Here is a 25,448-nt window from a genome sequence, read left to right on the forward strand (position 1 = left end):
TTTTATGTTTAACCGACTTAAAGACCATAACAGAAGTAAAGTTGCAGCAATTTTCAACGCAATGTTCTGTTAATATCACACCATTCAGTTTCACCTGATCTTGTGTCCCATTGAGTTAAAACATTTTGGTGGTTACATGGCCATATTGTTTCTCAGTGGACCATTATATCACATTACAGCTCATTAACCAATGCTCATGTGTTGTTTATTGTATAGGACTATAACGATGAAATCAGACAGGCTCAGCTACAGGAACTGACGTATTTAAATGGAGGCTCGGAAGACGCAAAGGTTCCAGCTGCGAGAGGAAAAAGCAGCACACGGGCACGAGGAACGCCAACGCCGGGAGCTGTCAGGTGCCTATTTTGCATGCATTTAACATTTTAGTATTTCTTATCCACACATCACTTAAAATTCAGCTTAACCAGACCATAAACACACTGAAAAAGCATGTTTCTTTATTTCAATAATGCAGTTATCATTCATTTCATAATTAACCATTTTTATGAAAACGAGGCTTATTTAAAAAAAAAAAATAAATTCAGAATATAATTAGAAAATAATTATATTTAAAAAATATGACAAAACAGTCCACAAAAGCCGTCTCTGGTTATGTATGTAACCCTTGTTCCCTGAGAAGGGAACGAGACGCTGCGTCTCTTCCATGCTATACTTCCTACTTACCTGTTAAGCCATCTTTGGCAATATTTTAGATACCGAGGGTAGCCTGACGTTGTCATACTCAATTCCAGTCAGAATTTGAGTCTGATACCGCTCCATTGGGCTATGATTATGGGGCATGTCTCAACCGAAAAATGCCTCTGCACTCAATTGGATAGACCTACGACCAATCAGAGCAACGGAGTGTGTGACGTATGTTGAAATGGCGTCTTTTGCAGCCTGACCGAACTGCTAGTTATTAAAGGATTAGTCCATTTTCCTAAAAGAAAAATCCAGACAATCTACTCACCACCATGTCATCCAAAATGTTGATGTCTTTCTTTGTTCAGTCGAGAAGAAATATGTTTTTTGAGGAAAACATTGCAGGATTTTTCTAATTTTAATGGACTTTAATAGAGCCCAACATTTAATACTTAACTCAACACATAACAGTTTTTTTCAACGGAGTTCCAAAGGACTATAAACAATCCCAAGCGAGGCGTGGGGGTCTTGTCTAGCAAAACGATTGTCATTTTTGACAGGAAAAGTGGCAAATATACACTTTTGGAGCACAGCTTCTCGTCTAGATCCGGACGTGATGCGCTAGCATGACCCGACGCAATACGTCATGACGTCAAGAGGTCACAGAAGACGAACGCGAAACTCCGCCCCAGTGTTTACATGTGTTGAGAAAGAGGACCGTTCCGACGTTGTTGTACGTCAACTGATACTAATTAATGTATTTGTGGCAGTTTATTGTTTAAAATGGTCCGCAAATGTGCGTTTTATATATGTAACACGTGACCTCCCTACGTCACTACGCATTTACGTTAGGTCGCGCTGGACCGGACCAAGACGAAAAGTTATGGTTTAAAAGTACATATTTTTTATTTTTCTTGTCAAAAATGACAATCGTTTTGCTAGATAAGACCCTTATGCCTCGTTTGGGATTGTTTATAGTCCTTTGAAACTCCGTTGAAAAAAACTGTTATGTGTTGAGTTAAGTATTAAATGTTGGGTTCTATTAAAGTCCATTAAAATTAGAAAAATCCTGCAATGTTTTCCTCAAAAAACATAATTTCTTCTCGACTGAACAAAGAAAGACATCAACATTTTGGATGACATGGTGGTGAGTAAATTATCTGGATTTTTCTTTTAAGAAAATGGACTAATCCTTTAATATTTCGCTACAATGACACATTGTGATTATACTAAGTCTGAGTTAGCGAACGTACATCAACACCTACTATGTTTACAACATTTCATTTATATCATAACATTAAGTATTTACTAAGTCATACAGTCATCTCTTACCATTTGTACGTTAGGTGAACTTCATCCACGACGATACCCATTACGTTGGCTTGAAAAATATCGGAGCCTAGCATGTCCCTCCACTTATTCAGCAGCCACGCATCCGGGCTTTACGAAAAGAATCTGGCAACGACCGCTAATTATATCCATCTCGTCGTGCACGCCGAGTTGCATCGCCGTGATACCCATTTCAGTTGCTTCTTTAACTTGGTCCTCCATAAGTGCGACCAAAGGAAAAACAACAATGACAATAGGGTTTTCATGTCCCGTCTTCATAACGACCATCGGAGCTAGCTGATAAATTAAACGTTTGCTGAATGCCGTAGGAAGGACGGCAAAAACATCTTTCCGATGAACAAATGCCTTGCTCGCGTTTCTCTGTTCCTCTTTTAAAATCAATGCTCTGTCGATATCTTCTAGAACAGACTCAATGTCAGAATCCACACATCTGAATTCTACAGCGGCAGCCATTTCATTGTATACAGATTCAACACACGCGCTCTTTGGTGACGTGGTTGATTACGTTACTGTTGATCATCTGTCCATCATCGTATAAAGCCCGCCCTGACAATTTGATTGGTCGACCAGCTTTGGGTCTCGCATAGAAGCTCCTCAATGGAGAAACCCCAGACCGATCTTCCTGTCTTTTAAAATGTTGTGGGCGGGGCTAAGATTGGCTGGCACCCAGGCTATACCGAGGGTGTTTTTTAGGTCGCCTTTTATACTTCCTGGCTCCCATGTCACCCCGCCGTGACATCACTCCCCACCATTGGTTGAATTTGATATACACATTCAGACACACTTACACCTGTTCCCAAAGCATCACTATGGTGACGCAGCATGAGTTCCCTCAAAAGGGAACTGTGAACTTAATATCTTATATAGTCACAATGCAATATATGATACCATTATCGCAAAACTATGCACACACACAACTCTGTCTATATAGATTTTTCTGTCTCACACTATTTGCAAGGAAAATAAAGAAAAATATTAGACTTAAATGGTCTTTTCTATTCTGTTCTGCTTTTTATTTGCATCCATATTGATAGCCGGTGTGTGTCAGCAAGGCCTTGTTGTGCAGGTTTTATATTTTTAATGGCAGCACAAATTCATTGAATAATTCAGTAAAGGAGAAAGAATTAAAACTGGACGCTAAATAGTTTTGGTTGAGAACCCACATACGACTCAAGAACGGTCATAAATGAACTGTATTTGTATGTATATGTGATAGGTTTGGTTGCAGCATCAACATAAAAACATGCTTAGTTAAACGATGTAAATTAAGTTTGTAATATAGTCTTCTCTTTTCATTTGTCTTTTCTCTTTAATAAACTGCTCTTTTATGGTTTTATTGGGGTATAACTGGCAGGTGTATTCTCACATGGATTGACTCAAATGTCATTTCCTTAAATCTGTCTCATTTTTGTCACGGTGGATGGGAAATTTTGATCAAATTGTCAAAGTAATCTTCTGTTAGAGTGTGGAATATAATCATTACATTGTTATGTAGTAAAAGATATCTGGAAATATGCTAGGCACACTTCTGTCTGCCATTTGCACATTCAGGCAGAACAGATGCCTATTTATTCTTTATTTCTAATATTTTTAATAGTAGTGACCATTTGACCAGATTACATTTATGCACACTGTGCTCATTGTCTCTAGAAGCTTTATAAAATGCATTCTGGGATGTTTGAACAAGGTTTAAAGGACTGCTTGTATAAAAATATTGACTGTTATTCTTGCTCTCGTTTATCAAACAATTTAAAATTTTTCTTGGAAAAAGAATTAATTCATTATTGCACTTTATTTTTGTGTACAGGACTAATTTGAACAATTTAACCTTTAGATAAAAAATACTTCATATAGTTTAAAAAATGTTTTAATATTGTGATATATTTTGCAAGCATCATGCATTTAACATGCAAAATCAGCGTGCATTTAACATTTTAGACTCGTCACTTGTAATTCATCTTAACCAGACAACAAACACACTGAAAAAGCATGTTTCTTTATTTCAATGATGCAGTTGTCATTAATTTAATCATTAAAGTTGCTGTGAATTGGGCGTTTTATTTTTTTATACTGTTGTCTGAGCTCTACTAATAATTTTTATAAAACAATAAAAATTTGTGGACAGGACTTATTTAAACTATTTAATTTTTAGATTTTAGAAATACTTCATATAGTTAAACTAATTTTGTAATATTGTGAGACAAGCTAAGCTCCTCCTTCTCTTTCACATATGTAAATATACTTGAATAAAGTTTATGACAAAAGCTAAGGTACTATCTGTTTTACAGGGGTAGAGGAGGGGTTCCTCCTCCTCATGCTGCCGTTCCACGTGGGGCGGCGCCCAGAGGAGCTCCGCCCAGCAGGGTTCCATCCAGCAGAGCTAGGGGCGTTGCCTCACAGCGAGCGAGAGGAGCTCCGCCCCCAGCCGGGTACAGACCTCCCCCTCCGGTGGTACAGGAGACCTATGGTGAATATGTAAGTAAACATCCAGTTGTTTTATTTTACTCGCTGTATATTGTACATTTATTTCCAGATTGCACATAGAAAGAGCAGGGTTAGTCTGACAGTGTGTTAAAAATAATGTCTTTAAAAAAGTGCAGCATTTCCGGCAAATCAACATTAGAAATTGAATTAAACAATTTCAACTTGTTTTTATAAGTTATGTCAACTTATCTCAGGTCAAAACTTAAAATAGTAGGTTGAGTTGAATTGCAAAAAGCTGCATTTTAGGTGTAGCTTTATTTTTCAGCATTTCTGAGCATTGTGCTCATATCTTCAGTGTTTCTGTATTGACATTTAAGAATCATAAATGTAAAATCTCTAGTTTTATGAATGTCACAGTACTTTTTCATAAAGTGAATATTTGATCTGCACTGCAAAAAAATGACATTCTTACTTAGTATTTTTGTCTTGTTTTAAGTAGAAATATCTAAAAATTCTTAAATCAAGATGTTTTTTCTTGATGACCAAAATGACCTAAGAAAATAAGTCTAGTCTTTAGACAAAAAAATATAAAATGTAAGTAAATTGGTGCTTAAAACAAGCTAAAAAAATCTGCCAATGAGAAAATGTTGCTTAAATTAAGTGTTTAAGAAAAAAGAAAAAATTTTGGAAGATTTGTTGCTTGTTTCAAGCACAGATTCACTTAAATTATATATATTTTAGTCTATAAACTAGACTTATTTTCTTAGATCGTTTTGCTCATCAAGAAAAAGCATCTTAATTTAGGAATTTTTAGATATTTCTACTGAGAACAAGACAAAAATACTAAGTACACTGAAAAAAATGCTTCATTGAATTTAATCAATTTTTTAAGGTAAGTGGTTGCAATCAATTTATTTCAGCTACATTTAAACAAAGTTTTATATTTTATTTTACTTTACTAATCTTTTTTGTTTAAATGTAGCTTAAATGGGTTGATTGCAACCACTTACCTTAAAAAAAAAATGATTACATTCAATGAATCATTTTTTTCAGTGTAAGAAATTCATTTTTGCAGTGTGTGATGCTTTAATAACACTACCACACTGTAAAAAAATGATTTTTAAGAAAAAAAATTCTTAGTATTTTTGTCTTGTTTTCAGTAAAAATATCTAAAAAGTCTTAAATTAAGATGCTTTTTCTTGATGAGCAAAATGACCCAAGAAGTTCTTAAACCAAAAATATCCAATTTAAGTGATTTTGTGCATAAAACAAGCAAAAAAATCTGCCAATGGGGTAAGCAAAAAAATCTTAAATTTTTAATTTTTAAACACAAAATTCAAGAAAAAATCAAGAAATATTTGCTTACCCCATTGGCAATTTTTTTTGCTCGTTTTATGCACAAAATCACTTAAATTTGATATTTTTGGTATAAAAACTAGACTTATTTTCTTGGGTCATTTTGTTCATCAAGAAAAAGTATCTTAATTTAAGAATTTTTAGATATTTTTACTGAAAACAAGACAAAAATACTAAGAATTTTTTTCTTGAAAATCATTTTTGCAGTGCAGTAATGTAAGTTTTGGGTATGACTGTTTATCTGAACAATGGCAGACAGGGACGGACCAAACATCGCTGTAGGAGTGTTTGGGAAACCTGTCGTTAAACAACAATTATTTTTGCAATTTTGTTTGATGATGCTGTTAGAAATGAAACACTTCAGCTTTAAGAGAGAAATCTCTTTGTTAGATTAATTAAGCAATTTTATTCCTCTGCCTAGACAGCACGAGTGAACTATTATACACGTCTGCTTTTATCATCATCATTTTTCATGTCAGTAAATTACATACAGTAAACTCAATAGCCCACAGAGTCTCGTATGGAACGAATAGTTTTCCAACACTAAAGTCATTTGTCAGTCGTTATGAATAGTACGTGGCGCGAATGCCTTTTGCATCCGTCCTAAATCATTTCATCTGCTTGATCTACTTCTGTTTTTCTTTGTAATTATGTGAAAAATGGCCTTATTTGTTTCCATGGAAGTTTTAATTTATCAATAAGAGCTGCGAATACATTTGACTCTTATCTATCACGGCGCTTATTTGAACACTGTCCAGGCCCACTCGATGTTGTGCGTCTCTGAGGTCTTTTGGTTCGGTTGTGGCATGTTTAACAGATGGCGGGCTTGGAGAGGTGGGTGAAGTTGGCGTAGTGCCCTGCAGTGGCCATATCTAACCACATCTGACAGGTTTATTTAGAGGTCTCCATTCAGATCCGCTCGGGTCAGAAGCAACGACATCGTCACCAGCTGTTGCCTATCGTTCTGGCCGTCTCGAAACACGTCTGTGCAGTACCTGAAACACGGGAGAGATGGGAACATCTGTGTGATGATAAATGTACAGCTGTCACAATGAATCAGGGTTCAGATGATCTGCTACAAAGGCAGATTTCTTCAAACAATCCAGAGAACCAAAGAAAGTGCGACTTGCATGTTTTCTTGTAAATGAGTATTTTTTACCGTTCCCTTAATGGATTTTGCCAACAAACTGGTATTTTTGAATGGCGTAATGGCGGGATTAAAGGTACAATATGTAGACGGCTGCTAGAGGGCGCCAGATCAAATATAGTCCCCTTGGTTACTTTCAATAGCAGGGGACTATTTTCAGGCGCTGCGTTGTATCATTGCGCCTCCTGCGGCCATGGTGCGGCAGCAAGGTTCTTGATTGTTGCGCCAGAATGAGAGTATAGTTCCTAGCCATATCTGCCTAGAAAATCGCAACTTTTAATTTTTCTGTCTGTCTTAATACACAATGTAACTACAGAAGAGTCAAGTTTTAAATAGGAAAAATATCCAAACTCTTTGGTTATTTTTTTAGGCATGATGCTAATGGTCTAATCAGATTCAATGGATTATGCTAAGCTATGGTAAAAGTGCTAGCGCCAGACCCGGAGATCAGCTGAATGGATTTCAAAACTGTAAAAATCAAATGTTTAACTCTAGGGGAGCTGGAAAATGAGCATATTTAAAAAAAAGTGGAGTGTCCCTTTAATTTTGCATTAACTTTAGTACTTTTTACGTTGGCAAATGTATATAGTCACAGCCTGAGATGTCACACCCCTCACCGTTGGTTAAACATGTGATACATAAGCCACCCAAAATTTGTAAACACTTCTTCTGAAGCGATTCCTACTTGCTATATTCTGCAGGATTTTGAGAGATGTAGTGACAAAACGAACTATGATTGGTTGCTTTACATACTTCTTACACTGTCAAAAATTAAGGTACGAAGCTGTCACTGGGGCAGTACCCTTTAAAAAAGGTCCTAATATGTACCATTTAGGTACAAATATGTACCTTTAAAGGTACATTTTGGCAGTTCAAAGTACTAATATGCACTCTTTGGGTACAAAGGTGTACCTTTTTGAAAGGGTACTGTCCCAGTGACAACTTTTGTACCTTTATTTCTGAGAGTGTAGGTGGGCTTGGCGAATGCTATAAAACCGGTTTGTGGTAGGTCCAGTGGTAGGTCTTAAAAGTTAGTCATGTATTTTTTTAAGGCTGATCATAACTGTTTTAAGTATGTTACAAAAAGATACTGTAGATTGGTCTAATTTAAATCCATATACTAATTGCTAGTTGGTCAGACTAGTTTTTAAGAGACACAGCTATGTTTATGCAACCGGCCCCAGACCTTCTGCCGTCAGTCTAAAAGTCTGAATATGCGAGACTACAGTTTGATGTATCTCCACCCTTCGTAGAGACTGATTTAATCAGCCAATCACGTGCACTTTCAGTTTTTAGGTTTACAGCAACTCACTCCGCCATGAAAGACTACGTGGTTACTATATCTGACCTGAACATAGTCACATCTGTATCTGTCAGTTGATCAGATTACATCTCCTATCATGCTTTGGGAATTAACATAGGTCAGCGCCAATAGGCTCTTATGCAATTTAAAAACGGGTTGATCAGATTACTCCAAATCAATAAGCCAAAGTAAATTTCGCAAGCGTGTTTGGGGGCACAGGGGGTGGATCTGCTCGTCCTTGATGCAAAGTAATTGCATCCGAGCGTCATGTGGGCCGTTTGGATGTCTTGAATTCTGCGGTGATACCCGAGTCGATCTCAGCAGAGCATTGTAATATAATTTCATTATGCCTTGCACTGTTTTTTACCGGACCATATTTTATTTTCTCAAAGCTTGTCGCTTCAGTTTAGTCTCATAATTACATACAGAGTACTGTCTCTCTTCTCATTGAGCATTGACACGTTCATGGTTCTTGTTGTATTATGAATGCCTATGTCCCACACAATGTTTCTCAAACTGAAACAAAATATGGCCTTCTTTCTGAATGGTTGAGACATATGGATTATATTGGTTCAGTTTTCCTCATCTAAGCTATTTCATTCGGTCTATTTTACTCTATATCACACTGAAGTACTTCAGTGGCTTGCAGACCTGCATAAAAGTTGTGTTGAGGGATTGCAGGCACTCCAGAATGTTCCTCGATTATTCAGCTTATAAAAATTCGCCTTGTTGAGACTTTTACCGCTTTGAAGAAAGTGGGGGAGTGAATCTTTAGGCTTTTTTGAGAATTTAACAAAATTACTCTCAGTTTTTTAGCAGAAAGGTCTTGTTTTGATTTATTTATGGTAGAAATGTATAAAATATCTTTATGATACATGATCTTTACTTAAAGGAACAGTATGTAGGATTGTAGCCAAAACTGGTATTGCAATCACAAAACTTGTGGCTAAAACTGGTACTGCAATCACACAACTGGTGGCCAATACACAAAATGACAACATAAACATCAGTTGAGGGCTGCAACTCCACTTTTTAAATGACAATATCCTGGCCAGACCACTGTTGTTTCAAGAATTTGAAATGAAAATGATTTCTTATTGTCTAGTGACATATCAGGGCCATTTTATGATTAATTGGTATACATTTCTTACATACTGTTCCTTTAATATTCAAATAATTTTTACTATAAAAGACAAATTGATCATTTAGACCCATATAATGTATTCTTGGCTATTGCTACAAATATACCCGTGCGACTTATGACTAGCTTTGTGGTCCCCAAATGTGTTTTGCGATCTTACAATAGACCCCTTCACGGTTCACGTCACAGGCGGTTCCCACTGTGCATGTCGGGGTCAGAAAAGTCATTACAGCAGATTGAGTTGTGTGTTATTCGGTATCGTAAAAAATGCCTACTTACGTCGTGGGCTGTGAAAATCGCACCAGGTCTTCCGTGAAGTTTTCGCGATTCAAGCAGAATCTCAAAAACAAAAAAATACAACATCTGCGGCTGCAAGCAATTAACGTGCAGACTGAGACAATGCAAATATCAAAGAGGCTTGTGTTTGTAGTGCTCACTTCATTTGAGGTAAGTCATCATTTTTTAGCCCTGTTAGATTAAATTTTAAAGCCTCGATTTTATGAACAGTTTGACCCCATGCTGCGCGCGCACCCGATAGTCATTCAATGTTTACAAACCTTGAAGGGGTCTATATAATCCACAGATATAGGCCTACAGGTTACATTACATTTGTAAATGAATGCACAAATACTTTAATCTTTTGCATTTGTCGTGCTTGTGACATTTTGCATTTGTTGATACGTTTGTTGAGACAAAACCAAACGACTTGCATTTATTTGCGCAGATGTGCATCAAGCACATGAGCGCCAATCGCTACTTCTCAATTTCCATAGTGAATATTTCATCTAATATGGGAAGCATTTCTTATCGGACACGAGAGAAAGAGAGTCAGAGCATGAAATTCCATTAAATGAATAATGTCGAGCGTGCTTCCGTCTCGTAGATTTACACGCGCTACCTGAATATCCATAGATCACTTCTGTTTATGCAAATTCTCCCAGAGGCGCGTGGAAGCTTTGTGTTTATGACTCTTCTCTCAGTTTGATGTTTGCGGCAGCAGTCTTGTGTTAATTGTAGGTGGCGTGATGATGTTCGGTTCTGTCCGCCCCAACGCAGGTTTATTACTTCAGCCGAGTAGGATTTTCCTGGGTTCCTCAGCATCTGCTTTATAAGCTTCTGATTATTTTGGTTTTATGTGCTGTTTTAAAACCACAGAAAAGTTGGCTTGATAAATGGGAGAAGTTTCTTTCTCAGTCTTTGGCTTTCTTACTGCTTGCTGCTTTATTACTCCAGTTTGGAAAAGTTTTTTTATTTTTATTTATTTCTTTTTTTGGGATGATATACACATGGTTTTAGATAGTTTTGATGTGCTGGAAATGGGGTCCTGTAGCCAACTTAGAAGAGCATTGGACTAGCAACACAGAGGTTTTGGGTTTGATCCCTGGTCATTTTACATACTAGTAAAATGTGTAGCTTGCATGCACTGGAAAGCTCCAAGAGTGACATTTTTCCTCAAACTTTACACTTCTGAGCTATGAAACTTAGAAATGTGCTCAAAAAGCCAACAAATGGAGCAGAAATGAATGAGTGGGCTGGAAATTTTGAGACAAGCGTTAAGCTTGGGTAGGCAATATTTTTCAGATACATCTTTTCAGATACATCTTTTCAGATACATACAGATTAAGGGCCTGTCCCATTTCTACCCCGTTAAAACCTCTACTTGGTTTTGAGTCCCCTCAACTAGGGAAGTGGGGGTTAAAATCTTTCCCTATGAAATGGGACACCACTATATGGAAAGTAGCATAGCGAACGTAGCAAACGTGCTCACCTACGTCACGCACAACGTCGACAGGTCTACCGGTAGTAGCGTCTTACTATTTTCATTTAAGAAAATGCTGGGCTCGCAAGGTATCCTGGGTAATTTCATTTCCCACTTCGTTTTAAGCCTGCATCGGTCCTGAGTACATTTTGAGGGTTGATTCCCAGGGGAAAATAGCACTCCGTCCCTAAAGTAATGGCACGCCCTACCCCTACACGTGCATGTGCAAAAGCGAGGGTTTGGGCAAAAATGTAGGGGAAGGTAAGTTGAAATATGCCGTTACATCTAAAATGTAGAATCAAATTGGTTGGTGATCATGTATCACAAAACCATAGAGATTTGACATTATCGGCATATCGCTATTGAATTTATTGCACTGATCTGTAGGTTTTCATGAATATGTGACATGAAACACTATGCGTACAAAATTTGACGTTTTTTCTCACAAACGTTTAGTTTAACAACTAGATTCTTACTTTAAAGCTCACGTAACACACGCTGTTTCTGCATTTCTGATGTTAATCTGGAGTATAGAGTAGTATGACATCCTTTATATCTCCGAAGAGTCTTTAGTTTAATCAGATTTATAAAAGAAAGATTAGCTTTACCGATTCTTTCCGATAACGTACGAAAAAATTAAGAAGGAGGAGTTATACCGCGGAGTGAATACGAGTCATGCAACAATATATAACACTGTTTTAACTTATGATTCACTACATGTTCGTGTCATTTATATAATATACATACAACTATTTCCACCATAAGACAGAAGTCTTACTTACCGCACGCAACTCGTCATGACCCGGTTGGGAAAATCCAGCGCATCAAACACATCTTTCGTGCCATTGTTGAGTTTTGAAATTAAACAAAGCTAAGTGGCGTGATAAGATGTTTGCAAGCTCTAGCGAAGAAAGCTCTATAGAAAACCCCTGAAACGTCAGTTGGACCTTTAATTGAAAAAAACTTTCCGAAACTTGTAGGAACCCTGGCGAAGTGCATTCGGCACAGAAATACTCTGTAACATGTCCAACTGCTTTTTTGACACTTTGCCTACGTTTAGCATGAGGAAACAACTCTATAACTTTGTTAATAAGTCAGAATGCTTGTAATACCATTGACCCCCCCCCCCTTAACTCTTTCCCCGCCATTGACGAGTTGTCTTGTGAATTAGGAGAAAAAACACTTCCGTGCCAATGACAAGTTTTTACGACGATTCATATTTCCGCTATTATCCACTAGGTGGCGCTCTTACCCGATATTACGCAACGCATGAAAATAGTCCCCTTGGTAACTTTCAATAGCAGGGGACTATTTTCGGCAGTGCGTAATATCATTGCGCCTCCTGCAGCCATGTTACAGAAGCAAAGAATGAGAGTATAGTTCCTAGCCATATCTGCCTAGAAAATCGCAACTTTTAATTTTCCGTCGATATAACTACAGAAGAGTCAAGTTTTAAATAGGAAAAATATCGAAACTCATTTTTTGCGCGATGCTAATGGTCTAATCAGATTCAATGGATTATGCTAAGCTATGCTAGAAGTGGTACCGCCAGACTCGGAGATCAGCTGAATGGATTCCAAAACAGTAAAAATCCAATGTTTAGCTCTAGGGGAGCTGGAAAATTAGCGTATTTTCAAAATAAGTGAAGTGTCCTTTTAAGACAGATATGTCGTCAGCTTTTGAACGACTATTATGTACTATAGGCGGTGACGTCGCTGTCTGCGAGAAACCTGAAAAATCTCCAAGTTCCATGTAAACGCAGTATTCTGCATAGCCAGTTTATTGATTTGCAGGTAAACGTTTTTTATAATAAGCAGATTTTAGATAGTTATCCGCTTATTCTGTGCACGTAAACGCACCTAGGATGTTTGTGCTTTTAGAAGCTTCACCATTTTAATATAAAATTGTTTGTTAAAATTGTGTGCAACTGAAAAAAAACAACTGAAAGTTGTGGAATAGCATGAAGAGGATTTCCACTACTAATTGCTTCAATGTCGCTGTTAATTTTTCAGATGACTGACCTGAGTGCTTTTAACCGTAAGCTCATAGTTTGTAGTACTGTAGTTTCCTCGACACCGTTTGTAACATATGTGTGTCCTCCAGATCTTCAGACAGCGATTTAAAGCCCTGCTGATTGTAACAGATCAGAGATTTCCCCCCAGCGTGCTGTCGAGTTATCAGAGCAACGTCTGCGTTTGTCAATTCATGACGCACACAGCTTTTGTCAACATGCTCTCACTTGAAGGGCTTTGTGTTATAGTGGAAGCATTTTACCTCATTTTGTGTGTATGTGCGTGCTTGTCATGTTAAGGGTGTTTGCGAGAACAACAGCATGTTTGTTAAGATAACGGTGAATGTGTATGTGTACAGATTGGGCTAAACTTGTGAGGGACAACATTTTGAAAGTGTCTCTGCCAATGTGAAAACATTTAAAGGGCACATATAATCCACCTTTTTCAAGGTGTTTGGACATAAATACAAACTGGCAGTGTATAAACACAACCACCCTGTGTCATTAGACATGCTGTTTTGATTCTTTTGTTAATGTGATGTCACACTAACAAGGCCCCACCCACAGCCACGGACTTAAGGGCGATTTATAGTCCCGCGCAGGTCCCACGGCGCAGCAGCGACGGCGCAGGTTCCGCGTCGGTTTTCATTTATACTTGTGCGTCGCCGTCCGCGTCGACGTGCAAACACACGCGAAACCGCTGGTTGGCAGTAATCACGCGTGTAACAGTATACTGTCCGATCAGTATAGACGGTTCACAGTAGCAGCAGAAGTCGTCACAGAAGAAGAAGCTAAGCAAGTAAACCCACAAACGAAGAAGAAATAGCAACTTGTTGTGTATAATTTGAGAAGACCAGCAATGATGGAAGTAAATAAACAGCGACTTATGTTTCAGTTTGAGTTAAATCACTCCTCAACTTGGCTCATCTTTGTTTTCACCGTCTCAAACGGAAATACCTATGACGCAGTTTTTTTACCTGACGGGAGGGGTTCTGGTGGACCAATCACAGCGCTTACGGTCCGCGTAGAGCCGACGCGCTGTTAGAAATTTTGTGAGGTGCGCGTCAGGCTACGCAGAGCTACGCACAGGCTACGGATAGCCTACGCCGTAGCTACGCCGTAGGACCCACGCACGACCATAAATCACCCTTAACTGGTTAACTTTAGCCAAATGCTTTTCTAAATGTGTTTGTTAGCATGTTGTAGCACTAATGCGGCTATTGTTCCAGACTGTATTCACATGAATCAGATCTATTTTACCGAAAGCACTGTCTATTGGTAAAGGAGTGAGGAGATGTAGCTCATTTGCATTTAAAGGTACACACAGCCCTTTTTTGCTCCCTCTCAAATAGGGCAATTTTAGACATGTTATAATAAATGATCTTTGAGGTATTTTGAGCTGAAACTTTACAGAGATATTCCAGGCACACCTGAGACTTATATTACTTCTTGTAAAAATGGGCATAATATGTGCCCTTTAACACTTTCCCTGCCATTGACGAATTAACTCGTCAATTAAGAGAAATCGATTCCCTGCCAATGACAAGTTTTTCCGGCAATCTTTATTTCCGCTATTATCCATCAGGTGGCGCTCTTACCCAACTTATAAAACCCGTAAGTATCCCTTTAGGGCAAACAGCTCAAACTCCGTGTATGTTTTGATAATCGCTCTGGATCTGATCTCTAACAAAAGTCCTTCACATAACGCAGTTATTTCAGCTTTTTGCTCAAAATTTGGTATTTTGAAGAAACCGACCCATATTTGAGAGGTGATAAAAAGAGGACAAATAAAGGTAGGATGATTTTTTTTTTCTTGAAAGCAGATGTTCTTTCATTTGATATATTGTATGTTTATACATTTAAAGAAGAACTTTTTCTGGAAGGCATTAAACTTTTATGAAAATGCTTGCTCTGGCTGGCAACTTAAAAAAATACTGGTGGGGAAAAAGTTCAAGTGTGTTTTTGTGTGCATCAGCATTCTGACAATGATAAAACAATCTGCTTTTTAAAAAGCATGAAAGCATGAAACGTCAAACTTTGCATTTTCCCTGTGTGTACAGGTATCTGTATATTCAATTTGCTCCCGTGAATTTGCCTGGTTTGTCTGTTTAGTAGCTCTTAGTAAACAACACATCTATGTATGTGTGTGCACGACTGAATCTGAACTTGATTGAGTTTGTTTGGGTCTCTCCGTGTCTCTAATTCGGCCTTGTGTTTCTGGCGCTGCGCTGAAGCAGGTAAATGTAATGTGATTACTTGGCTTTACTTCAGTCTAATAGAGCTCTGTCTCTCACACACACACACACACTGTTTACCTGAGCGTCGGCCAGCAGAGCACCTCTGAGACAGAGCTGGCAACACAAAATCATCATGAATGAAGATCAGTCGTCTCACGGCTCAGATACTGTAGATCTGTAAAGTCAATCGCTGGTAAATAAGAGCACTCGCAGGTGAGATCCAAAACAGCTCGACTGCATTTGAAACATTTTCTACTGATGTAACCAGTAAACAATTCTATTAAAGGCACAATATGTAGGATTTTCACCACTAGAGGACGCTATTTCATATAATGAATTCATGTATGTTTGATCACATTATTGTATGCCATCTTAATGAATTGGCTAGGAACTATACTCTCATTCTGGCGTAATAATCAATGACTTTGCTGCCGTAACATGGCTGCAGCAAGGGCAATGATATTACGCAGCGCCTGAAAATAGTCCCCATAGGTAACTTTCAATAGCAAGGGACTATTTTCGGGCGCTGCGTAATATCATTGTGCCTCCTGCAGCCATGGTACGGTAGTAAAGTCCTTGATTATTACGCCAAAATGAAAGTATAGTTCCTAGCCATATCTGCTTAGAAAATCACAACTTTTAATTTGCTGTTGGTCTTAGTACACGATGTAACTACAGAAGAGTCAAGCTCCAAATAGGAAAAATATCAAAACTCCTCGGCCACTTTTTTGCGCGATGCTAATGGTCTAATCAGATTCAATGGATTATGCTAAGCTATGCTAAAAGTGCTAGCGCCAGACCTGGAGATCAGCTGAATCGATTTCAAAATAATAAAAATGTAATGTTTAACTATAGAGGATCTGGGAAATGAGCATATTTTCAAAAAAAGTGGAGTGTCCCTTTAAGTCAACAATTACAAGTGATGTTCTAAAATTTTAGATTTCCAGTCGTTGATTTTGATTGGTTAGGGTGACCATACATGCCATTCTTCCCGGACGCATCCCGTCCAGGATTTTGTGTTCGTCTTCCGGAAGTCGTATTTGTCGACCGCATACGTCATAGAGGATTATTATTATTATTACAGAAAAGCAACCGTTACATTTTAAGGTAAGAAACTACGATTGTATATCTTATGTTTTTAACTGAATGGCGTACGCGGTCAACAAATACGACTTCCAGAAGACGCATCGAAATCCTGGACGGGATGCGTCCGGGAAGAATGGCACGTATGGTCACCCTAGATTGGTCAATGGCTGTGTTTTATTTATGATAACACAATCGACACAACTCAAACACATGAATCCTTTGTCTTTTATTTAGATCTCAGCAGTTGAGTCGCATGTTTTAAGTACAGCTACATTTTATAGATCTCATGTGTCGTGCAAACAGAGATTTCATTTCTCAAACTTGCGCTGATCAAAACATCACCAGTCTTGTCAACGTCTTTTTTTATACAGGCAACCTAGAAACAAATTTGTCTCCAAGAAAGATATTATTTTTTATCAGGAAACTCTTTTTTCTTGTTTTCTCACTCATTGATTTAAATTCACTAAGAATGAATTTAGCACCCACCATCGTCCTTTATTTGCATGAGCTGTCTGTGTTGTTTCAGCGTCAGATTCACGCTGGGTTTTTATGCTGCATTTCTAATGATCTGGCATGCTGTGCTGGAGCTGTACAGCATCACTCTTTTATTACCATCCATCCACACACCTGAATCGGCCCTTTGAAATGCGTCTGACACAGCGCAGGGCTGGATATATGCCCACTTATAACATTCTCAGCCATCATTTGATGAATTAATGCTGCCGTGATTAGTAGGAAAAAAATGTGTGTATAAACATCTCTTCATCATTTAATATTCTGTTCATCGCCTGCTTTCAGCAGATGGTAATAGCCAAATGTTAATTGCAACAATTGTGAATAAGATGCAATTTGTAATAGACGTAATTTATAGGCATCTTTGCATTGAGAAAAAAATGGTATTTTACATACAGCAGGCACGACTATATCAGCACAGATCACTTGTTGGTGACTGTTTACTTTAGGTAGACTCTTAAATTTTTATTACATACAGTAAGCGTTATATATATATTTGTGTACAGACTTATGATAAATGTAAGCACAGCTATGATAAATAAAGTGAGCATTTCTGTCTAATTTTTGTCTTCACGTTCAACCATACTAATTTATTTGGTCAGTGCACAAACGTTGCATGACCAGTCAACCAAGGCAACAGTTTTGCTCTTCCAAATAAAAAAAAATACGAAAAAGATTTTTATCTTATGATATATTCATAGTCCTGCAGATAGATATCACTGTCAGCCAAGTCTGCAAAATGGAAATATTTTCAGTTATAAATAGTTGAGTGAGTCAAGTTCTGTTTCAGCACAGAAAGAAGATGGGTTGATGTTTTAATTTAAAGGGGATTTTTACCTCAAAGTCTTTATTTTAAAGGCCCAAACAGAGAGGTTTGGAGTTTGATTTCAATCTGTTCGCTTTGGATAAAAAGTCAAATTAAATTTGGCTTTGGAGGAAACATTTGAGCCGTTCTTATTGGCCAGTCACTTTTCATTTCTAAATTGTTAACAAAAACATGTTTGCTTAATGTTAGCTAGCTAACTCAGCACATCATTGCTTGGAAATATTGATGGTTCTTTGTTCATAATGCATATCTTTGACGGTCTCCCCTCGTCTTTAGCAAACCAAAACATTTTGGGCCCTATTTTAACAATCTAAGTGCATTGTCTAAAGCGCACCATGCACGGTCTAAATTTTTCATATTAAAATGCATTTATGTGCTGCTGTGCATCCATGTATGTGATAAACAAACCCTCGTTGTCGTCCCGTTTATAGACGCATATTACTAGCGCGCTCATTAAATAACAAAAATAATGTTGCGCCATTGACTTTAGACCAGGTTTTAGTTGGTCAATGGCGTAGTCTATTTTAGTTGCCTCAAAATAGCAACGCGCCAACAATGCGCCTGAACACACCTCATTTTCAGACCAGAACGCCCTTGGGGGCAAAATTGGGCGCAAATGCATTTTCTATTTAAACAACGTGGCGCTAAACTTGAAAATGATCATTGCGCCGTGTTGAAACTAGCCGGGTTGACACTTGCGTCACGCATTTGGCTGCATTGCGCCGGGTGTATGATAGAGCCCTTAATTTTCGGCAAGGTATTTGTTTCAGTGATCAGTTTATCCAATAGCTAGACTCATAAATAAATACAGACTAGAAGTTCACTTCAGTTGAGGCGCGTAACCGTGACAACACGCGTGCGTCCGATTGAACCGTCTATACTGATCGGACAGTATACAGCTTTTTGTTATTTTTGTTATTTAATGAGCGCGCTAGTAATATGCGTCTATAAACGGGACGACAACGAGGGTTTGTTTATCACATACATGTTTTGTCTGTCTTTGTATTGGAGTTGAAGAGGATTTTATGGGTGTGAATTGAAGGCAGATGGATTTGAAACTGAGCTGGACCGGATAAGTTGGAGCAGCAGGCTGTTTATCCTAATTTAACGGAAAAGCAGAAAAGTTTTCGTTTGATGTCAGAGAAAAGAGAAGACTTACTGTATCTCAACCGGAGGCATTGCGTTGTTGCCGGCCTGTTTCGTTTTGGTCCTCATGAGCTCCGTTTGATTTTTCAAACACATCAGATTGTGTCTGCGATGTGCACAGAGTCACACGTGTCATGAAGCAATCTGCGACGTGTCACAATAATAGCAACATTAGATATTAACCCCCATGAAGTTTCATTTTCCACACTCAAGGGTTATTATGCCATGTTAATTACGGTGTCAAAATCATGAAACACTTTCACAGGCTTACATTTAAGTGAAGAGCTTTTCACTTTTATAAACTCCGCTCTCTGCTGTTTCCACTCTTGATGTGAGTAATAATGTGGGATCGGGTTCAGTTGAGTAGATTAACCTCTCGGCCGAGTCTGGAGAGGTGCGTGCTCGTGTGTGTGTGAAGTTGAGATGCTTCTTTATTACTGCAGAATTTCTGACCCCGATCAAATAAAGTATTTGCCATACCGTCTGATCATTTAATAATATCCACTTTTTCTGTAATGATGCAGTACTGGATGCTGTACAAAAATGTTAAAACAACTTGGTTTTGCAAGTCAATTCAACCTACTATTTAATGTTTTGACATAACTTGAAATTGTTTAACTTAATTTTTAATTTAACATAAAAATGTATGTTGATTTGACAAAAATGCTAAATATTTATAGTGTATGTACACTGTAAAAAATACTTTGCTGCCTTAACATTTTTTTGTTAAATCCACTCAGATTTACAAGTCATGTCAACAGAGATGAGTTTTCACAACTTATAAAATATAGCTGAGAAAAGTCAACTTAATTTTATAAGTTAAAACAACTCACCTGTAGTTATAACAACTCATCTCTAGTCAAGATAAATAATAGTAAGTTGAAATGACTTGTAAATCCGAGTTGATTCTACAAAAAAATTCAAGCCAGCAAAGTATTTTTACAGTGCAGATGCATTTAACTGCATTATGTTGATGTTTTATGTTAATAAGATTGTATTTGTTAACATTACTTAATGCATTAGTTAACTTGAACTAACAATGACATTTTTTTCTATATATTAATCTTAGTTCATGTTATTTTCAGCATTTAATAATCCATGTTTAAAATAAAAAAAAATATTAAAAAGTAACAAAGATTAAGAAATGCTAAAATTTTAATACTCATTGATAGTTTGTGTTATCTCTTGCATGTTAACAAATACAACCTTGTTGTAAACTGTTACCAATTTTTTATTTAAAAAGAAGGCCCCACTGACCCAAATTATCCAATAAATGGAGGCTACAGTTACAAATGTTACCATTTATACAAAAGGGAATATAAAACCCAAAATATACAGTACTGTGCAAAAGTCTTAGTCCAACATGCCAGAATTAGATTTGTTGTTGTGCAATGTTATAGTGATCATATATAATTGTTTCTCAGTCTCTTTAATAGAATACATCCAGAAAATACAGGAAATGGTTGTATAGTATTAAAACCAATATAAAAATGTAAACTGATGTGTCAAGTTTTTGGGATAAACTCCCCATCCACTTGAGCAATAGGAGGAAACTGCAGAATCTCTTAAACCTAAATAAAACTAAATCCTAATTTCTAATTTTAAAGAAATTAGTCTTTACTTCATTGTTTTAAAAAATGCTCAAGATGTGTTTAGTGCCAAGAGAGGTCACACTTAACACCGACGATGCCTAAAGGAGACATTTAGTCCTGACTTTTTTTGTACATATTTCCTGTGTTATCTGTTTGTACAGTATATTAAGATTAAAAATAAATATGGATGGACATTAAAACTCCTAAAACAACAAGTCTGGTGGTGGTGGCCTAAGACTTTTGCACAGTACTGTATTTATAATGAATTTCTTTTATAATTTCTTTGCATAAACACTTTCTCCCATTCCAGTTAAACATGTGCTTATAATGCACTTCACAAAATGTTGTGTTTTTTGTTTGGGCTAAATATGGACGAACCCAATAGTTTAAATTAACCCAAAAAATTTCCATATTTTTTCCAACCATTGGTTGAAACAAGCCAGCATAGGTTATTTAAAACCAACAGTTGGGTTTGTCCATATTTCACCCAACCATGGGTTGAAACAACAGTTTAATTTCCGAAAACTCATTGAGATTCTCATTATGTTAACAACTTCTGGGGCCGGTTGCACCAACTGGGCATACACCCGGTCGTAAGACTAGTCTGGATGTAAAATGCGCTTTACGTCCCACACTGGAAAAAAATATATTCATTCAATTTACTCAATTTTTTTAAGGTTAGTGCTTGCACTAAATTTATTTAAACTTTCATGAGCTCACGCGAAACCTTCAAGTGCAGAATTTTTTTTTTAAGTTTAGTTTCGCGTGCATGCGATAGTTTCACGAGAGCATGCGGTAGTTTCACTTGAGCACGCGGCAGTTTCACGTGAGCTCGCAGCAGTTTCATGTGAGCGCGCGGTAGTTTCACGAGAGCGCGCGGCAGTGTCACGTGAGCGCGCGGCAGTTTCACGTGAGCGCGCGATAGTTTCACGTGAGTGCGCGATAGTCCCACGTGCACACGCGAAACTAAACTTTATTAAATTTTTGCTCCATGTCCCCTTAAGGGCTCCATAAAAAAATGAGTAAATTGAATGAATTTTTTTTAGGTGTATGTATAATTTACACCTGTTGAACCATCTAGGCGTAGCGTATGCCTGAGAGTAAATCTTAACATCAAGTCAAGTGTAGACGTAAGTATAACGTTTTGACTTGTTTCTATTGCAAAAATAATAGTAATTAAATTGACAAGACGCTTTAATTTAGTTGTAGTATTTAATAGTTGCAGTGTTTTTAGTACTTTTATTGTGTTTGATGGGTCTGCACCTGATGCACGCAACCTGAGGGAGAGCGCACTGGGAAACAGGTGGGAGGAGTTTGTAACCATAGTCTAACACGAATGGTGTCTCAACTATCATTCTGGTTAGATACATACAGTTTCACGTGCGCACGCGATAGTTTCACGTGAGCGTGTGATCGTTTCACGTGAGCGTGCGGTAGTTTCACGTGAGCGCGCATAGTCCCACGTGCGCACGCGAAACTAAACTTTATTGAATTTTTCCTCCATGTCCCCTTAAGGGCTCCATAAAAAAATGAGTAAATTGAATGAATTTTTTTTTAGTGTACGTATAATTTACACCTGTTGAACCATCTAGGCGTAGCGTATGCCTGAGAGTAAATCTTAAGGTCAAGTCAAGTGTAGGCGTAAGTATAACGTTTTGACTTGTTTCTATGGCAAAAATAATAGTAATTAAATCGACAAGACACTTTAATTTAGTTGTATTATTAAATAGTTGCAGTGTTTTTAGTACTTTTATTGTGTTTGATGGGTCTGCACCTGATGCACGCAACCTGAGGGAGAGCGCACTGGGAAACAGGTGGGAGGAGTTTGTAACCATAGTCTAACACGAATGGTGTCTCAACTATCATTCTGGTTAGATACATACAGTTTCACGTGCGCACGCGATAGTTTCACGTGAGTGTGTGATCGTTTCACGTGAGCGTGCGGTAGTTTCACGTGAGCGCGCAGAGTCCCACGTGCGCACGCGAAACTAAACTTTATTGAATTTTTCCTCCATGTCCCCTTAAGGGCTCCATAAAAAAATGAGTAAATTGAATGACTTTTTTTTAGTGTACGTATAATTTACACCTGTTGAACCATCTAGGCGTAGCGTATGCCTGAGAGTAAATCTTAAGGTCAAGTCAAGTGTAGGCGTAAGTATAACGTTTTGACTTGTTTCTATGGCAAAATTAATAATAATTAAATTGACAAGATGCTTTAATTTAGTTGTAGTATTAAATAGTTGCAGTGTTTTTAGTACTTTTATTGTGTTTGATGGGTCTGCACCTGATGCACGCAACCTGAGGGAGAGCGCAATGTCAAACAGGTGGGAGGAGTTTGTAACCATAGTGTAATACGAATGGTGTCTCAACTATCATTCTGGTTAGTTACATACAGTTTCACGTGCGCACGCGATAGTTTCGCGTGAGCGTGCGGCAGTTTTACGTGAGCGTGCGATAGTTTCACGTGAGCGCGCATAGTCCCACGTGCGCACGCGAAACTAAACTTTATTTAATTTTTCCTCCATGTCCCCTTAAGGGCTCCATAAAAAAATTGTAAATTGAATGATTTACGTATAATTTACACCTGTTGAACCATCTAGGCGTAGCGTATGCCTGAGAGTAAATCTTAACCTCAAGTCAAGTGTAGGCGTAAGTATAACATTTTGACTTGTTTCTATGACAAAAATAATAGTAATTAAATTGACAAGATGCTTTAATTTAGTTGTAGTATTAAATAATTGCAGTGTTTTAATACTTTTATTGTGTTTGATGGGTCTGCACCTGATGCACGGCTTACACCCAACTTTTTTATGTCCAGCTGGTGCAACCGGCCCCTAATAATGATGCTGTAGTATCAGAAATAACGCACTTCATCCTCTGTGATAAGGGCCAAGGAGGATGATTATAGTCACAGTTTTTTTGTTTTTGGTGCATCATACGGTGGCTGACACGGGACACAAAAACCCAAACCAAAAAAAACAAAAACCCAAGCTGCAAATCCTCACAATACAATCAAATACAGAAAGTGACCCCTGTCGGGCACTGTCAAATCATGTTATACTTTACATGCAGACTTTAGAGAACACAATGAGCGAATTTGCATTTATGCATTTGTCAGATGCTTTATCCAAAGTCACTTACAGTGCATTACAAGGTATACATTATATATAAGTATGTGTTCAATGCTGAGCTATACAGAAGAGAAAATTACTAAGCAGCATTCAATATTTTTTCTTCTCTGTAGGAATACGACGATGGATACGGAATGGCTTACGATGACCCGGGATATGATTCCTATGACAACAGCTACAGTAACCAGGCACAGAGGTAATGTGTGTGTGTGCTTTATCTGCAGATCTGTGCTGAAAATATCTGTCTTTTGTCTAAACCTGAGTTATCTAAGTCTGTTGTCATCGCAAAGGGCATCTCTCAGTGTGCTTTTGTGTGTGTGCGTATTCACGATGTAGGTCACTTCACACCTCTGTGTGTTGAGGTAGAGTTTGTGTAGGCCTGTATTGAGCTGGACCGCATTGGAAATCGTTCAGGCTAATGTAGGGGGCAGTTGTGCACGTCTCAAAGAGAGAAACGGGACAGCGGGGCACTTCGCTAATGAATCGGGCCATTCTCTGGCATTTTTCTCCAAAAGAACATCTTTGTCTTGTAATGACAGGGTCCGTTGTCACATCGTGGACCATTAAATACCTCAGTCTTGTGTAAGACAGAGATGGGTGTTATACAGAGTTGGATGAATTATACAGGTGAAGCTATTTCATGTCAAAATAAGTGTTATTTTTTTGCTGGAAAAATGTTTTATGTATTAAATAATCATGTGGTTATGAATGTTTTTGAATTATTTTGAGAAAATAAGGATGCAATTGAGGCTGAATTTATGCACATCTGTATGGTGAATAGGTAAATGCATATCTAAAAATCAATATATAAACCAGTAAATACATGCAACCGTTAACAATATAATATTATATATGAGTATAAATTCAGGCTGTGTACTGAAAAAAATAATGAGGTTATGCATAAATGAATCACATTTTTTATGAATGTTCTGTCTCCATAACATACTCATGGTTCAGTTTCACCCCAAACTGAACCTGATGATGCGTCTGAAATATCATTTCATGGAAATCAAGCAGTAGTCTCTGGTCTCAGCATTTGTGATTTTGCAGTCCATGCAACTTTATGCAGTGTAGTGACCTGTTGCAGTTCAGCCTGCTGCGTTTTCATTTCAAAATGTATTCCTTTGATCCCACTGATTCATAGTTTTCTTATGCATAACAAAACTTTTACAGTAGCCCTGGTGATGGGAAGGAAAGTTTGACTTATAGGATCTTTGATCCGTGATATGTCTCCCAGCATTTTGCTTTAAAGCAAAATACAAATAGAATGGAAGCCAGGGGCGCAATGAACAGTTTCAAGGGGGGTATGCAAGACAGAATTTTGGGCCCCTTCCCTTAGATGATTGTTTGATCTTCAAACCATAATGTGTAGCTATATAAAATTACTCAGTTGAGTGCGTTTATTTAATTTTACAGGTCGCATTTGCAACTAAAAGTAAATCCATGAAGCAATAAATAAATAAATTTATTCGAAAAACTAATAGGCTAGCCTACCATTTTAATCTGGAAAGGCAGAAAACATTCACGTGACTGATTTTAAATAGATCACTAAAAGAATAATAATGCATGGAGATGCATTTCTGAATCTATGGAAATCTACGGAAGGCGCTTTGAAAGTCGCGGCAGTCAAGTTTTCTGCGCGGTTTTAGAAGCGAAATGTGTACAATTAGGTTTAGCCTAAAATAGTTCATTCTTCAGGGTTCATATTGATGATCTTATAGTCCATTTAAAAATGTTCTTAGGAACTTACTGTACACACTATCTTTATGTCGATGTTCTCTGTG

General features: G+C 37.7%; 1 protein-coding gene across 1 annotated transcript in view; it reads left to right on the top strand.

The window, feature by feature from the left end:
• Positions 1-25,448, top strand: part of khdrbs3 (KH domain containing, RNA binding, signal transduction associated 3) — a 169,449-nt gene that overhangs the window by 110,098 nt on the left and 33,903 nt on the right. Inside the window, exons 5-7 of the mRNA XM_055220108.2 lie at positions 217-356; positions 4,281-4,467; positions 23,778-23,860. Of these exons, the coding sequence (XP_055076083.2) occupies positions 217-356; positions 4,281-4,467; positions 23,778-23,860 (410 nt within the window). The remainder of the gene's footprint in view (positions 1-216; positions 357-4,280; positions 4,468-23,777; positions 23,861-25,448) is intronic.

This window comes from Misgurnus anguillicaudatus, chromosome 20 (genome assembly GCF_027580225.2).
Source record: "Misgurnus anguillicaudatus chromosome 20, ASM2758022v2, whole genome shotgun sequence".
In the NCBI taxonomy this organism is placed as follows: domain Eukaryota; kingdom Metazoa; phylum Chordata; class Actinopteri; order Cypriniformes; family Cobitidae; genus Misgurnus; species Misgurnus anguillicaudatus.